The sequence below is a fragment of the Sturnira hondurensis genome, unplaced genomic scaffold (assembly GCF_014824575.4).
Source record: "Sturnira hondurensis isolate 20B ecotype Veracruz unplaced genomic scaffold, ASM1482457v3 Scaffold0025395, whole genome shotgun sequence".
Classification (NCBI taxonomy): domain Eukaryota; kingdom Metazoa; phylum Chordata; class Mammalia; order Chiroptera; family Phyllostomidae; genus Sturnira; species Sturnira hondurensis.
In genome coordinates this window covers 443,878-461,570 of record NW_028098026.1, presented here as the reverse complement: position 1 = coordinate 461,570, position 17,693 = coordinate 443,878, and the positions used below count along the sequence as shown (strand labels likewise).

Below are 17,693 nucleotides of genomic sequence, written 5' to 3'. Positions count from 1 at the left end.
TGTGCACACCTCAGCTGTGCCTCTGGGTGGCTACATCTCTTGGTCGATTGATCATGAAGTAGATTTACGTCAGCAGCAAGGCTCAGAGACAAGATGGAAAGGTACTCACTGGTTGCCAGGAATCCTGAGCCAAGCCTCATCAGGCTCAGGTCTGACTCCGGCCTCTTCAAGGGGACCCTGCCCTAAAACCCTTTGAGCATCCCAGAGGTCCCCAAATTAGGGCTATGTCATATCTTTTTGTTTTGAGATTTATTTTTAGAGATAGGGGAAGGGAGGGAGAAAGAGAGGGAGAGAAATATCAATATGAGAAATATCTATTGCTTGCCTCTTGTAAGTGCCCCAGCCAGGGACCAAACCTGTGTGTGTCTGGGATCAGACCAGCGACCTTTCACTTTGCAGAATGACACCCAACCAACTGAGCCACACTGGTCAGGGCTGTCATATCTTTTTTGTACCCCAATAACGCATGCTGTTCCGTGCTGGAGGTGTTGTCATGCGTTCAGGAAATGTCTGCCAAGTGAATGATTGAATGATACTGGACCTCATTTTCAATGTGGGACCCCCCCTCCCAACCCCTTCTCCTTTAAACAGTTCTTGGAGTCTCCTCTTGCTCCAGAAAAACTGGTGCTGCTCACAGGAAATCAAACTGGGGACAAAGTGGACTGATAAGAAATCAGTGCCTTGCCTTGCATAACTCCAAGGATGGCCAGAGCCTTCTCTTCCCTTTGAGAGCTTTCGGTATTGAGCAGATGGGAAAAGGGAGAGGGGAGGAAAGGTGGCTCTTTTGAAGCACCTGCCATAGACAAGAGTTTTACAGTCCTCTTCCTGCTGATTGATTGCCCACCCCCACCCCCATCCGGACCCTAAGCAGAATGGGCTTTTGCCCATTGGCAGAGGCAGGAGAATGGGTGGGGAGAGATCAACCTGAGGAACGAAGGGGAGCTGGAAGGACCTAGCTGGAAAACTGGAAGCAGTGAACAAGGAGCCGGGGGTGAGGGGGTGGTGAAAGTGGAAGGTAGAATGGCTATGAGGTTTCTCAAGGCAGCTGTGGATTGTAAAAGAACTTGGCAGGGCTACTTTTGAGAACAGCTGAGTAATGAATTGGCTTGCCTTTTTTACAATCTTCAAGAGATGCAAATAAGATGGGAATTTGGTTTGGGGGACTTTGGGCTGTCATGTAAGGCTTCTTATAATGAGACTCCAGCAATGTAAAGTTATACATCATTTTCTTTCTCGAACTTGCACAATAGAGGTCTCCATTTTACAGAGGAAGAAACTGAGGCTCAGAGAAGCCAGCGAACTTTGCCTACGATTTCGCTCAGCTAGTTAGGTAGAGGAGGCAGGGCCAGACCCAGATCAAGGGCACTCTTTGCAACAAGATAACAGACTCTCCAGTCGGCGGACTTGATCATGAAATTACCTTGATTCCTATCCCTTCTCCCCGAGCCTCATTTGTGATGCCTTCCCATTGTCCCTGTCCTACTCTGATTCTACAGGCCAGAAATAGCTTACCCATTCTTTGGAGTAATATATGAGCCATTTTTATTGTGCAGCTCTGTGCTTATTACATGTTTGTCCACATTGGGGTATGTCTCAGACCACGAGACCCCTGAGGGTAGGGCTGCAGCTGCATGGAATGCTTCCCTGACAAATAGAGGAGAAACCAGCACCGGGCAGTGCCTCTTCCAACCCCATTTCTGTTCCTTTCCCTGAACGTTGCTCCAGAGGCAGAAATCAGGCATAAGATTAGCAAGCAGGGCTATGAACATGGGGCAGGAGTGGAGTGTCAAGGGGATGGGGAGTAAAAGAAGAAAAACTAGTGAGCAGCTGATCCTAGCAGGCATAGAGCCAGCTGAGGGTGGGATTTAGGAGGGGGTGGGTGGTGGTGGATGGCTGGGAATGGGCAGGGGGATTTATACAGTGCAGGCTAGATGTTTAGATGAGTTCCTGGGAGGGAAGGGGAGTGGGAGAAAAAAAAGGGGGGCCCACCCTTTTGGATGGCTGGGGTAGCCAATGTTAAAAAGAAAGACTGCCTCTGGGCCATGCCCAGAATTCTCTGCACTAACTGGGAGTGCACTAATCATGTGTCTGTGTAAGGGGAGGCTGTGTAACGTCTCAGCTGAGCAGTGGGGGTCAGCTGCATGGGCCATGACCACCCTGTCCTCTACAGTCTCTACAGTCTCTAGGCACCTCCACCTCAGCCAGTTTGACCCATTAGTGCTTGAGGGTCACATATTCCACTCCTTCTTGACTCAGAGGCCGCTCGCCAGTCCCCAGATGAACCAGCTCTGAGTAATGGATCCCTTCGTCTTCTGGAACATCTGGAGTCACATTCTCATAGTCGCCCTGAAAAAGCCACGTCATGGTCAGCTCGGCTTCATAGACCCCAGCCTCACGCCATCTTCTTTCTCTGCCACTCTCTCCTTGACTCCACTAGGAGATCAAGTGCCCAAGCAGGGCTACTCTTCTCCAGAAACTGGCAGCCATTGGCATCTCAGATTGGGAGGTGCCTGCCCCGTGCCTGGGCAACCTCTCCACTGCCCAGCCTTTGACGCCACTGAGTCCACCCAGCTCTCCCTGTCTTGGACTCACAGCAGGGGCCGGGTCCTCTACTTTCCTACTTCTCAGAGCCCTGCCCTCTTACCACTTGACGCTTCTGCACCACAGAGTATGTGACCGTGTTGTCCCTGTTTAAGGAGGTTCTCGGCAACTCTGAGGTTCCTGCCTCTCTGAAAGACAGGGCAGATAGATGGTCACACATGAAGCATTCCTCAGGAACCCTCCTCATTCTTTTAATTCCCCTAGACCCTAAGAGCACCCCGGCCTCCTAGACCGTTATATATGTGCCTAATGCCCACAGTAGGAGCTAATGTGTCAAATGAGTGGGGGGGGGATGCATGTACCACAATCTTAATTTTGGTGATCGAGACTGATTCTGGACATAGTTTCTGTTGGCTGGAAGGAACAGATCCAATTCCTGAGACCCTGACTTACTGAGGGAGCAGGTTGCTATGGACTGAGAAAATGGGTATGTAGTGGTGCCTGGCACAAGCTCGGCATGGAGATGGAAGGTGGGACACAGGCATTTCCTCCCACAGCCCTCCCAGGGTGCAGCTGTCACCCTTCTGGGGCCTTCCATACCCAATCCTTGGTGTGTCAGTCTCGGCCATAGGAAAGCGCAGAGTAGCATAGCTGATGGGCTCTTCCATCGCTGGGTTGTAGCAGCCCAGCGAGTGAGGGCCTTCGGAGTGCGGGGCTCTTCTAACCTGTGAGGGAGGCAAGCTTTCAGCTCTCACCTCTCCTTTCCCCACCGTAGTTCCCTTCCCCTGGCTGCTGACAGCCCAGGCTTCTCCACAGCACTCTTTATTCCCCAGCCCCTACCCTCGCCCCGCCACTTCACTTTGTTTCTGTGCTTGACTTCAAGGTCTCCCCTGCACTTTATCTTTCTTCCATCCTACCTTTCTATTCCTCACAAAGAAGCTCTGTGCACTGGAGTTTTCCTGAAGCCCTTGTTGGCTCTGAATCCTCTTCCACCTGAGAAATAAAGACCTGCTCATTGAGGATCAAGGGAATGGGGACAAGACCCCGTGGAACGGGCAAGCCGGGGTCTACATGACTGAGTAACTGGAGTTACTCCCTGGAATTGGCTGAGGGAGAGAGGAGGGGAAGGGGGAGAAGGGCAGTGTGAGGAGCTCACCTTCGCTGAAGCTTGACTCCCAAGAATGGCAGGAGGAGGATGACCAGGAAGAGCCCCATTGCCAGGGCCACTTGCTTGCTGATGGTCTCTGGGCTATCTGATGAAGAAAGGAGGACCATCTGTTGAGGACCCTGTCTCAGTCAGACACCAGACCACTCTGCCCTGATGTTCTCCTGGAGGGCATCCTTGACTTTGTAGAGCTCTGTCCTTTTGCCTGCATGACTTCCACCAGTGGGAACAGCATGCAGACAAAGAGGGAGAAGCCAGTCCCTGCCCTTTGGACCCGCCTTTAGGAGGATAGCTCTTTTTCATGAGGAGCTCCTGCTTTGTGACAGGCAAGGGTACACACAGAGCATGTAACCCTCATGAATGCATACAACATCTTCAGAGGGCACTTTGGCCATACTATTAGAACTTCAAACCACTGTCTTTTGACCCAGCAATTTAGTGTAGGAATTTATCTTCCAACTATCCTTGCAGGGGTGCCCTGAGCAAGAGAGTGTACACACCTTGAAGAGGGCACTGGGTAGTGAGTTAAGCAACATCCATACACCAGAATATAGCACAGCCCCTAGGGGGAAAAGGTAGGTTTCCGGGGTGTCTGCAATGTGGGAGACCCAGGGAACGTGTTTTTATACAACGTAGTACATTTCAAAGTCACGCGCTCAGGCTATTTTTCCTTTAGTGTCCAACTTTGCAGGCAGTGACCCTTTAAACTTAAAACCATGGCACCAATCCTTACACTGAAAAAGTATAACAAATGAATTAATATCTTCCCTATTCTTCCAGACTCTTTATACACCCTGTATATGCACTCCCCAAGTGGTGTTAATACCTGGGGAAAAGGAAGTTCAGGTCCAAGTGTGAGCCCTGCCACCATCTGTGTAATGAAGGGTCATGCAGACCCAGACGTACAGATACATGTTGCCCACATAAAGAATTCTCTGAGGAGACGTAAACACCTTCCAACAGTGAAGGCTTAGAGGGAGGGGTAGAGTTCTCGGGGAGTCAGAAAGGAGAGGTGTCTGTATTTCCACTATTTGCTCTTTTATGCTGTTTTAAACATTTACCATGTACTAGTACAATCTTAAAAAAAAACACACTGAAGTTTCAAAACACAGAACAAGGGTGATACAGAGAGTGACAGAGGGAGGGACCCAGTCAGAACTCAGGGTGTCCGGAAGGTGGAAACAGCCTGAGAAGGAATCCTCCTGGAGAAAGTCAGGAAGGGCAGGAAGGAGGGAAGACTGGTGAGCTATGTGCAACAGAGGTTGCCTTTGAGCACACAGGATGGGCTGGCCTGGCCGGACAGGGAGGGGGTACAGAGGGAAGAAGGGGTAGGTGGCTGGGATGCACAGCCTTGGAGCAAAACCACCGGAGTGGTCAAAGCCAGAGAAGAAGAGGGAAGGAGCCTTACAGTAGACAGTGAGCTTTCTGGGGGGTGACTGGTCCATGCCCAGTCGGTTGGCCCCCTGGCACCAATAGGCGCCTGAGTGCTCAACCTTCACAGGATCCAATCTCAGCATCTGATCATCATGGTGAAGGTTTTGGTTATTCCAGTCGAACCAGGTGTATTGGGAGATGGGAGGGTTGGCATCACTCTCACATGTCAGGACTACCTTCTTCCCCTCCATCACACTGTCTTCAGGGCTAATGGACACCCGTAGCCTCCTAGGTGCATCTGCAAGGAGAAGCAAAATCAGGACCCAGGTAGCCAGTTACCTGCCCTTCTATGCTGTTAGCTTCCAGGTCCAGGTACTCACACAGCACTCGGAGCATCCAGGCTTCAGATGTGCTCTGTCCTATGGAGTTGTTGACCAAGCAGTTGTAATTTCCAGCATCTTCTGGAGAGATGGAGTCAAAGCTCAGATCTCTTCCTTCCTTCAGAAAGATTCCATTTTTCTTCCAGAAGAAGAGGACATCAGTGGGGTAGCTACTTGAGAAGTTACATCGGAGGAGGACTGGGTGGCCAGAGTGAATCTCCGAACCAGGGCTAATCAGCAGGACCTTGATACCTCTGGGGGCATCTGGAGAGCAAGAGCCTCAGTCTGACCTCTTGGGTCCTGTTCCCTCTTCCTGTCCCCAGGACTTCCTCTCCCCTTGGTGCTGAGGCCTGACTCTCATCCCTTAATTCTCTGTGAGGATTCTGGGCAAGGCTCCAGTCTCCTCACCCTCAAAGCCCTGTATCCCACCTTGCCGCATCCCAGATGCCCCTGCATGGGTCACTCACACTGGACATGCAGGTTGACAGGGGAAGTCCATGAACACCACTGGTTACAGGCTGCACAGGAGAATGGACTGGCGTTCCAGGGAACTTTCTGAATCATCAGCACTCCAGGCATTATCTCTTTCCAGGAGCCTTGGGGTCGCCATTCATATCTGGTGACACTGGGGTTACTGGAAGTGTAGTTGCAAAACAGGGTCACACTGTCTCCTTCTCGAATTGGTGTGGGGTTTTGAATTGCCATGGTTACCTCTTTGGGGGAATCTGGGAGAAAATGAGAAAAATGGGTGAGGAAAAGTCAGCTGTTCATAATACCTGTTCCTTTCTGCTTCCTCTCTTCCTTCTGCCTGTCCCCTACCCGCGTCTGCCTGAACCCACACAGTTCCTAAATTAACTGCAGGATGACTCACGCGTCCCTCTTGTATCTGTGCGCGGACAGAAACCCTGCCCTTCCCATTTGGCCTGGTTGTGGTTAGAGGTAGGATGGTGCGTTAGCTAAGAGCAGAGAACACCTGGCACTGTTTGTTGTCTTTGCAAGGGTCTGGGGCACACTGCCAGGGGGCTGCAACATGAGTGATGATAATAATAATAATAATAATAGTAACAATAATAATAATAATGATGATGACGTACAGCTCTGGAACCAGACTGCCAGGCCCTGCCACTTGTGTGACTGTGTGACTACGGGCTGTGTGACTATGAGCTGCAAATCTCAGTTTATTCATCTGAGAATAAGTTGAGGTCCTAAGAGTATCGAACCTCATGGAATTGTTGCCAGAACAAAAGAAGATGATATCCTTAGAGCAGCGTAGTAAACACTCAATAAACATTGATGCTGCTACTGCTGCTGCTGCTGCTATCGTATATTGGCTTGTCTAGATGTTCCAGATTTGTGTGTTCCCATCAGCATATTTGGCCCAGACATTGATGTCCCAGGGTTCAAGGATAAAAACTATGGATTTTCTTTATGCTGAGCTTGACTCAGTGACAAGACTCACTGTGTTAAAAAAGGGTCTGAGGATGGAGAGGTAATGACACATATTGCCCCATTTCTCCTCAAAAACTTCAGGACCCCTTCTAGGACTCCGCCACTGCTTAGTGATGCCAAGTCTCTGTTTCCCTAATGGAACCCTGGTATTGTGCAGCTTATTCATTCAACAGACATCTACGAAGCACCTACCACCAGCCAGGCCTTATTTTGGTGCAGAGAATACAACTGTGAACAGCAACAGAACACCCTCCCCAAGAAGATTACATATCAGGAGACCCTGGCTTTTGTTTGCTGCTCATCCTAGGACCCAGGAATACCCTGCACTCATTTGCCTTCGTCCTGTGTCTATTTCCACAGCATCTCCCTCTAGAACCCACATGTTCTGTGACTACTCACATTGGACATCCAACTCAGCTGCCTGGCCAGTTTCTCCTGTGCCAACGCTGTTTTTTGCCAAGCAGGAATAATTTCCAGCATGCTCGAGGGAGACCTCTGGGATCTGGAAGGTCTTGTCTGTTCTCGGTATTTCAATCTTATTGTGATACCAGGTATAATGTATTGGAGGAGGATAGGCCTGTGATATACAAGTCAGGCTTATTTTACTTCCCTCCTTAGCTGGTGAGACTGTGATCCGAACCGTGGAAGGTTCTGGAGCATCTGCAAAAAGGGGCAGAGGCAAGTGTGGGAAGTGAGCAGAGGCTGCTCCTGCTTACCTCTTGTGCCTTGGTTCCACCCCCTAACTCCCTGCCCTTCCACAGCTCCCAGGAGGCTCACAGTGCACTTGGAGGGCAACTTCTAACTTTGTTGAGCCTATGTCATTGTTGGCCTCACAGTGATAGTTTCCAGTCATCTGCTTGGTCACTGAGGGCAGACTTAGTGTGACTGTCTTCTGTTCCAAGTTCTGTGTCTCGTGCTCACTCAGAAGGTTTCCATCCTTGAACCAGTGTATAGAGTCGTACTGTGGGTTACTGCTGATGACCTGGCACTTCATGGTCACAGAATCCCTCTCTTTCACAATGGCTTCTCCAAGACTCGTCATGTTCACAGAATTCCCCTCTTTCACAACGGCTTCTCCATGACTGAACGTGATCTGCAATTTCGGGGAGTCTGGTGGGGCAGAGGGACAGTGGGGGAAGGGACAGAGAATTCTCAGAGGGTGTAAAGCAGTGAGAAGTTGCCTGGATTTTCTTCTGATAAAGCAGTGGCCTGCATGTAGCACGTGAGGTGTGCAGTCACTCACTGTTACCCCTGTCAGCATGGGCTGGCAACTGTCACCGCCTCCCACTCATTTCTGCTCTTCCCATCCTCAGTTCCCGAAGGTCCGGTCACCACCAGCAGCCAGCAGCATTCCTAACACTGCCAGTGAGACCTTGCCTCTTCCTAGCTTGAAACCATTCAATGAATTCCTCACTTAGAATAAAATTTAAAACCCCGAGTGTTTTCCACGAGCTCAAGTGCCCTGGGTCCTCTCCACCACCCTGTCCTACACTAGGCCCCTCAGACATGGTGCTGGGGTCTGTGGTCCCTTGCTTGTCACAGACACACCAAGTTCCTACTTCAAATCTTTGTCCTCACTCTTTTCTCTTCTTGGAATGTTCTCAAAATTATCTGCCTGCCTCGGTCCCTCCCTTCACTCCAGTCTCAGTTCAAATTCACCTGCCTCACAGAAGTCTCCATCTCTTACTTCCTCTTTCCAACCCCTGCTTTATTTTTTTTCTTAATACAGTCAGCACTACATACTGTTATATTCTCTATTTCATTGATGATCTCTTCATTGCCTGTCTTTCCCATTACAACACTATCTCCACACAGGCAAGAATTTTGCTCATTGCTGTCTCCCCAGCAACCATAATACCGGACACCTAGTAGGTTTGCAAGAAATATCTATGGAATGAATAAACGAGGCAAAAATAATGACGTGAAAAAAATTCCGTCCCCCTCTCCCCAAAGAAGAACCAGAAAATCTAGCCAGATGATCCCAAAATCATGTGATTAATCCTCCTAGCTTGAGGATAGATTAAAATATTTTATTCTCTTAGACCAAAGCAGATGCTGAAACGAATTCGTTTCCTGACAATAAGGATGGTGGAGGAGTGAACCCAGCTAGGCCTGGACCATCCCCAGGTTCAGGGGCCCACAGACTGCTTATGCTTTCTTCTGTGGAGGTTCCTGCTACTCTGGGTGCTCACTGAGGTGTTGGGAGAAGGGGACAAGTCTCTTATCCTTCCCATAGGAGCATTGGAGAGACTCACGCTTCACATCTAGCTGCACCGTTTCCTGAGAGAGTAGCCCATCTGCACTATCTTTCCAGAGCTGACAGGTTAGTTTCTTGCCATGGTTGGTCCACTCTGGCTGAAACTTGAGCTGGCTCTGGGTAGAGACAGTCTTGGTGTTCAGGACAGTTGAGGAGACAGGGGAAAGATTATGTTGTGTCCCCTCCAGGGACCATTGCAATTTGGTCTGGTACCCAGGGCAGGCAAAATCCAGTTGGCAGGTTAGGGTGACTTCCTGGAGCTCCCGGATCCCTGGAGGGAGGTAAATTCGAGGTGGAGGAGCTGTCTCTGCAAAAGAGTATAAGAACCACGCTGGTGGTCAGGGAAACTGAGGACTGCTGCCTACTAGCTCCTTACACCTGGCTTTAGATGCCGTGCCCCAGATAACTCCTCAGGAACCCCTTCCCAGTCTACCTACCTCTCTCCAGGTCTGCCCTCTGCTGTGAATCACTTTTGCTCAGCTGAAGCGCCCTCTCCGAAAGGTCAAGGGCTGAACCTCCTTAGGGATTACATTTCAGATTTTGTAGTTCTATTCTCACTGCCAAATGTTTGCTTTCTAAATGTTTTCAAGATTGCTCTTCCTGCCACCCCTAAGTGAATTTCACTAGTTTAGTTCAACATGTGTTTCTTGGCTTTGATGGTAAGTCTGCATTGTTTCATGGACTCACCCCAAACAGCATTGCTTTAGCAGGTTCCTCTAGCGGAGCTGAACTGTGGGCAGCCAATCCCAGCTGTCCCAGCACCAGGCCACCCTCAAACTGCAGGGCCTGAAGCTCTATTTCTCACTCCAAATATAGGGCTGCCTAGAACCATCCACCTACAAGAGGCTATGAAATGCAGTGAGCACATGCCCTGGGGTGCAGGCTCTGTGACTATGTTTGATCCACCTCTGACATGTGTGTCATTCAGTCATGAAGAGCCGCTCAGAATTACACACCGACGTGAACACGTTGCAAGGGTTTACTTCAAAATCTAGAGTTTTATCTCCTTTTGGAAAATTGGGTAACCTAGAATCTAGATTACAGAGTGGGCAGAAGCTGAGTGACAGGTGGGATACTTAAGAAGGAGCAAGTTCTTAGGCTCCAGTTTTGCCATAGCCCTGTGTCTGTGCTGCCTGAGCCACCCGCTGGCACCCCCTTCCTGGCCTCTGCAGGCAATCCTGTCTGGGGCCCCTGTCCCAGGAGTTGGTGTTTCCCACTTCCCTCCTTGCCCCTGCAGAGGCAGAAGAACCCATCCCCCATAGCCTTACTGGAGATGTTGAGGACTATCGCTTCCATCCATTTGTAATCCTCCAATGTCATCCTCAGTCCCAGCTGACCGTTGTCTTGGGCATTTACAGGGTTGATGTGTAGGGTGCAGTTGGATTTCTTGTCTCCCAGGAATTGTACCCTTCCCCGAGAGGCAGATGTCCCAGACTTTTTCTCGTCATAGAGGACTGTCCCATTGAAACTACTGGTCTTGCCATCCCACTCATAATTCTGATACACAATCAGGTTATCCAGGAATTTTCCTTTCTTTGGGACTGTGTAGAGGCAGGGAATCCAGATGCAGGTCCCCTCCCAGGCGTAGAGGGTTTTCGGGTGTTCAAAATTCCAATTTTCTGAGTCAGAGAAAGCCAAGTATTCTGGAACACACCACAGTTATCAGAAAGCATTATTGAGGGGCATAGAGAGCTTTCAGAGGAGTAAAGAATCCCCTCTAAAGAGAGAGGGAGAGACACGAAGAGAGCAAGACACAAAGAGAAAAGCATATATACGCATGTGTCCACTGCCTGTCCCACCCTACCCCACATTTACTCTTTTCTGCCCCAGATCTTTTCTCCTTCTGCAGCTCCACAGTCTCCCCAGAACCCAAATACCATCCCAGCCCATAGTCCTTACCGAGAAACAGGAGCAAGGGGATGAGGAGATGCATGGTGTTGTGTCTAGGCGGGGCCTGAGGCAGAAAGAGTATGTCTTTGAGGCATCTGGTCTCTTACTTCCTTCAGACAGCTTTTCTTATTCATCTGCTGAGCTCTGACCCCTTGCCCCTGATCCCTGGAAGCCCATGTCCCGTTGTATGGTAAGATGTGGGCTTCTGAAAGCACACAGGGCCTTCTCTGGTTATGCTGTGCTTCTCCCACCAGCCCAAGAACCCTGTTGGGCTAGTCTCACTCTCTTCCCAGTACTCATTTCTTTCCTCCATCCACCCATCCATCCATGATTGTACAAACTTCCAGACCAGCTCTCAGGCTTTGAATAGCACCAGGGGACTCAGCACCGAAAGTGCCAGACCCTGGGAAACTTGGAGATCCCCTTGGGGACACTAGGAAAGGGGTTTACATAGGCGAGAGACATGCCCCAAACTTGATTTTAAAGACCAGAAAAAAACAACTTTAAAACCAATAATTAAGTATGATATCAGGAGAGCACTTACAGGGGCCTGAAAGGACTTAGGAGAATGTGGCCCCTCTCAGTTGTCCCCAGAGGTTGGGTAGGAAACATAAGTCAACCAGGTGGGGACAAAATCATGGGGCATGCCTTGTATGATGACTATCACAGTCTAGGGGATGACTCTCTCAGTTCTAGCTAATTGGTGCCAAGTGGGAATGTAGGCTCATTACTGCCCGATCTTCCACTGTTTTAAGAGAAGGAAGAAGCCAGGTGAAATGTCCTGCTTTAAAAAAAAACAAACAGCCCTGGCTGGTGTAGCTCAGTGGATTGAGCATGGGCTGCGAACCAAAGCATCACTGGTTCAATTCCCATTCAGGGCACATGCCTAGGTTGTGGGCCAGGTCCCCAGTGGTGGCCACAGGAGAGGCAACCATACATTGATGTTTCTCTCCCTCTCTTTCTCCCTCCTTTCCCTGCTCTCTAAAAATAAATAAATAAAATCTTTAAAAAACAAACAAACAAACAAGCATGGTGTTGGTCGAACGAAACCTGTCTGTGGACTAGAGAAAGTCCAAGGGCTGCCATGTGCCACTATTGCGGCCTCTTTCTCCCTCTCTCTCTCCCTCCCCCTCTGCAGTGAACTGACCTGCCATCTTACTATACTTTTACAAAGTTATATCTATATAAAGTTAAATTTAAGTCCCAATTTGCATGGCTATGCCCTCAGTGCCAGTCCCCAGGGAGCTAGGCAGGATGTGTCCACAGAGTGTGTCTCCGTTCTCAGCACAGGTCCTGCCCCTCCCACTTACCCAGCCAACATTTCTCACACATTGACTGCCCCCACCGCCCCCCCCCCCCCCGCCACTGGCTGTGTGGCTTCTGCCAAAGGCTGTTGAGTATCCAGTACCTGGTCTGGGGAAAGCTAAGCTGCTTGTTGACAGCAGGAAGGAGTCTGTCCCCAGGCTTAGTGGCTGTGCAGGCCTGGCCCAGGCAGGGGTAGGGGTATGGAGTTGGAAGTGGGGCAGTCTCTTCAGGCAGAGCTGACATCAGCTCTGTAAGTGCTAACAGTGACACGAAAAAGTCAAGGTCAGATCCATTTCAGAGAAGCTAATTTTTGAAAAGTAAAATAGGACTCTTTACTGCAGGTCTTTTCAAAACCTTTAATCACAGTGTGTGTGTGTGTGTGTGTGTGTGTGTGTGTGTGTGTGTGTGTGTGTGATACATCATCCAGCATGGTTGATAGAGCACACTTCTTTAGCCATGGGAACTACTTGTTTTCCATGAAAATGTTGGCAGGCTTGCAGGGTCAGTGTTTTGGGAGATGCACTTTGGAGACCCTTTGAGTTTCTACAAGATTTGTAGCAAGGGCCAAATTCCATGCCCTGAGACAAAGGCTAGCTTCCCATAGCTGGGCCATTGTGCCCTCAGCTGCCAGCAGCCACCAGCCATGCCCTCACTGAGAACTGGCTTTCCAGGATGAATGGCAGACGGGCTTTGTGCTCACCCGAAGGAGCTCCAGGAAGTCTCTGGGGCAAAAGAAGTGGACCCCAGGCCTGGAACTGAACGGCTGCTGAGGCTTGGTGGAACTTGGAGGCTAGGGACCGTAGGCATGAGGCAAAAGACTAAGGGCAAGGCCACATGGTTCAGGACTTCAGAGCTAGCCTCTCCGAGTTTATGCTTTCCTTTTGAGCATCTAGTGACCCGTTTTATTCTCAGAAGACTCACCAAGCCCAACCAAGAGATGTTCAAACACAGGGCTCTACAACCTGCTATAACACAGCAAGAGAGGGTGGGGGTCCTCACTATACTAGTAGCCCCAAGAATTGTGCCTGACACACAATAGCTGCTCCATACTTGCTTGATGAATGCAAAAGAGAACAAAATTGGTTTTTACCTGTTTTCTGGTGTCTTCCCTCTTCAGAGATCCTGGTAGCATCTGAGAGTAAAAGGGGAAGCACAGGAAGGTCTCTGGTGACTGATTTTCACCCTCTTTGGCCACACCTCCTATCTTTCTGTGGCTCTGAGGGTGACTAAGAGGCATGATGAATTGGGGAGTGGAGAAATGAGGCAATGAAGGGGGTATGGGCAGGAGTCAGATCAGATGAAGCAAGCAAATATCTACGGTCAATTTTTTGTTTTAGTGCAAGAAGTTTCTACATCAGATGAGTTCAGAGCAGGTTCCTCTACAACTTTCCCTCTATCTAGACCTTAGGACGTGCTAGTGACTCAGTTCGAGCAAATGAGAACTGCCAGCCTGCTGAAAAAGGGGTAAGTCAACGTGAAAGTGTTTGCCACATAGTGTCACGATCCAATTATTCTCATTCCTGTTACTTTCCCTCCATAGCCTTGAAAAGTAGGGAATCTGACCACTGACACTGATGTTTCAGCAGCCCCCAAGGGTTGAGAAAGCACACAGATATCAGAAAGGAAGAAGATAAGTTATGTGAAGTGTTATTGAATGCACGAGTCTTGAAACCAAAACCTCACCACTTTTCTCAGGTGTCTAGTCTGTGTTTGAGACCAGAACTAGATCAACAAAACAAGCAAGCAAGCAAAATATAACCAGAGACACTGAAATTAAGAACAAACTGACAGTAACCAGAGGGGAGGTGGGAGGGAATAATGAGGGGAAAGGGGGGAATGGTTTTCAGGAACATGTGTAAAGGACACACGGACAAAACTGAAGGGGGATAGGATCAAGGGTGGGAAGTGGGGATGGCTAGGGTGGGGGAAGTGGTGGGGGGGAAATGGAGACAACTGTCCTTGAACAACAATAAAAAATGTGGAAGAAAAAGAACTAGACAATAGGCAATGCAAATCCTACAGATGATATGGGAAGCTTCTGAGAAATCTTCACTCTGACACTACTACACTCCACTGACTGCCAGGCATTAAGAAGGAAATAGTGAAGGACAAGTTCTTCAAAAAACAGTGGTGTTCTGGGAGGTTCTAGGAACTTTTACTGTAGCATCCTTGCTGCAAGGATTTTTGCCACAAATGTTTTTGCCACATAACTAATTGGCCATAAGGCAATTTTGCCATCATAAGATAAAATCATGAAAAATAAAAAAGGAATGTTAAACATAAAATTAAATATAAAATTTAAAAGATTTTATGGGGAAATATAAAATATTTGAATACATTTAAAATGTGTGTAAATTCCTAGCAACACTGTACAAATAACGGACTTTATTTTGTACCTAAGCACTTGTCTTTGTTCTGTGGGAAATGTGGGTTCAACTCTGCACCCACAAAGAGGGCCCTTGGCCTTTTATTTTCCCCCAAATGTAGTATGTGTTCAAAAAAGGAAACCAACTCTTGGGGCAAATCATCACTTGAAAGAAATGCTAACTATTTTAAGACCAGCACCGTGTCTACTTATCACTGTACAGACCACTGTGAGGATGGCAAAGATTTATTCATAATACAAAAATGTCAGTAACTGCAAACACTTTGTCAATGAAGAAATGAAACTAAACAAACAAAAAACACCAAACATTTTTTACAGTGGTTGAATGATTAGTAAATGAAGAAATGAAACCAAAAATACTAACAAAAAAAAAACCAAACTGTCAATCAGTTACTTTATCTTTTTATGGCAAAACGGCCTTATGGTCAATTAGTTATGCGGCAAATATCTGCATTAAAGACGGTATGGCAAAAATACCAGACACAGTTCTGAGAAGATGGAGTGGGTATACTTTCCCTTATTTATTCCTCTAGATACTACTAAAAACCTTGAAAATTACAAAACAAGCATAAGGAGACTCTGAAATGTGGAAAAGAAACACACTGGTTAGAGACCTCAGGACCTGAGGAATGATATGGCAATAAATTCCACAGGTTTCCTCTTTGCTTCCTATATCCCAGACTGAATTGTGGAGAAACCAGCAACTGGAAATACCAATAGGCCCAGATGAAAAAAAATTCCAGCAAACTTCTGCTCCTCTAGCCAAAGAACCAGGAAAGAGGCAGTCTAGGTAGAAATTCTTCAAGCAATAACTGCCCTACTCCAGAAAAACCTGAAGCCTCACCCCTATGCACTGACAGCAAAGGCTGAGCGGGGAGCCTAGACTTCTCTAACAAAGCTCCTCAGGCCACTCCCTGAAACTCCATCTAAACGATGCCAGAGGAGGCTGAGTCTGGAGCTGGGCCCTCCATCCCTCTGGGCTCTTCCTCTCCACAGTGCCAGTGAAGACCACACCGGTAGCCTGAACATTCACCCCAACAACCCAGTGGTAATGACACATTTCTCCCTTTCTCCCCGAGGTGGTGTAAGAGATGACTAATGGGCAGTTGGGACATCTACCATCACTCAGTGGTAACAAGACCACCTCCTGTAGTGGAATCTGTGTGGAAGACATGTGAACAGCTGTAATAAAGTATCCCTCCCCTTTCCCAACTAGAGTGGTAATAGTGGGTGCCTAATGGGGAACATGAACCCCCACCCCTTCCATCTTTGTCATACTATTGAACTTTCCAACAATAACAAGGAGGCTTCACTTCCCAGGTCTCAAAGGAGTCTGAACGCAGAATCTGAACTCCTGCCCCCACATAGTAGTAGGGAGGCAGTGCCCACTTCATTTTGGTGGAGCAGTGTCAGGGTGGCTTGCTCTAACACAGATTTAAGAAAGATCCAGTCCTATGACATGAGGCCGCAAATTCTAGGTTTCCATTGAAAAATCCCTTCTCATACTAAGAACTGGAAAGTTCTCAAACTGAATAAAAAAAGATAACCAACAGACACAAATGCTAAAATGACACAGATGTCAAAATTATCTGACAAAGATTTTTAAACAGCCATCATAAAAGTGATTTCATGAGCAATTACAAACATGCTTGAAACAAGTGAAAAAAATAGAAGGTCTCAGCAAAGAAATAAAAAATATAAAGAGAACCAAAACCATTTTAGAACCAAAAAATATGTTAACTGAGATAAAAACCTTAATGACTGAGCTCAATAGCAGAATGGAGAGTACAGAAGAAAGAATCAGTGAAGTGGAAATATAACAATAAAAATTACCCAATTTGAACAAAAAAGAAAAAAAAGACTGAAAAGAAAGAAGAACATTTGTGACTGTAAGATCTAACATTCATGTCACTGGAATCCCATAAGGAGAGGAGAAACAGAGTGGAGTTGAGAAAGTATTCAAAGAAATAATGGCTAAAAATTGTTCATAACTTGACAAAACAAAAAATATGTATCTAAAAGTTCAAGAAGCTGAGCAAAGCTGAAATAATATAATCCCAAAGAAATCCATGCCAAGACACATAGTAGACAACAAAACTTGAAAACAAACACAAAGAAATGACACATCACCTATAGAGAACAAATTACAATGACAGTAGTTTTCACATCAAAAGCCATGAAGGCCACAAGGAAAGGAAACAACATTTTTTGGATGCTGAAAGAAATGAACTATAAACCCAGAAACCTATATTTAGTGAAAATATTTTTCAGGAAGGAGGGCAAATCAAGACATTCTCAGATAAAGGATAACTAACAGAATTGTTAACCAACAGAAACCTATTTTTTAACAATGACTAAGAGGAATTCTGTTAACAGAAAGAAAATGATTTTTTAAAAGAATCTTGAAACATTAGGAAGGAAGCGAGAACATAGAAAGAACAAACCTATGGGTAAATACAAAAGAATTTTCTTCTTGAGTTTTCTAAATGGTCTTCGACAGTCAAAGCAAAACCTATGTCAACTGTGTAATGCTGTTCTCAGTGTATGTAGAGCAGATATTTGAGACAATTATATTAGAAGTAAGAAGGATAAAGGGATGCAAATTGAAGAAAGGTTTCTAACACTTCACTTGAAATAGTAAATGTTGAAACCAGTAGACTGATAAGTTATATATAATGTAATAGTTAGAGCAACCACTAAAAAACTGTACAATGTGACATACTAAAAACACAATAGATGAATGAAAAACTGGAAGTTTAAAAATTCTTCAAGGAACCCACAGGAAAGTAGGAAAAAAGAAAACAGAGCAATTAAAAACAGAGAGAATAAAGAGAAAATAAAAAGCAAAATGGCAGACTTAAGCCTTAGCATTAAGTAATCACATTAAATGTAAATGATCCCAATACATAAATGAAAAGATAGAAAGTGACAGAATAGATAAAAAAA

The 17,693-nt window shown here is 47.1% G+C and overlaps 1 protein-coding gene across 9 annotated transcripts; it reads right to left on the bottom strand.

The window, feature by feature from the left end:
* Positions 1-1,094: 1,094 nt before the first annotated feature.
* On the bottom strand, positions 1,095-13,643 carry CD22 (CD22 molecule). Of its 9 annotated transcripts, none has more exons than XM_037039645.1 (14): positions 13,452-13,637; positions 11,066-11,120; positions 10,435-10,809; positions 9,165-9,473; positions 7,744-8,019; positions 7,309-7,569; positions 5,928-6,185; positions 5,461-5,724; positions 5,115-5,378; positions 3,698-3,794; positions 3,459-3,534; positions 3,142-3,266; positions 2,645-2,729; positions 1,095-2,346 (listed from the first exon to the last, which is right to left on the bottom strand). In XM_037039645.1, exons 1-14 carry the CDS (start codon positions 13,596-13,598, stop codon positions 2,215-2,217), a joined length of 2,724 nt encoding a protein of 907 aa, XP_036895540.1. In that variant the 5' UTR covers positions 13,599-13,637; the 3' UTR covers positions 1,095-2,214. The 9 variants fall into 9 exon arrangements, with proteins under 9 accessions (XP_036895540.1, XP_036895537.1, XP_036895543.1 ...); XM_037039642.1 differs by having other exon boundaries at positions 7,687-8,019; positions 13,452-13,636; XM_037039648.1 differs by lacking the exon at positions 7,309-7,569.
* Positions 13,644-17,693: the final 4,050 nt, after the last annotated feature.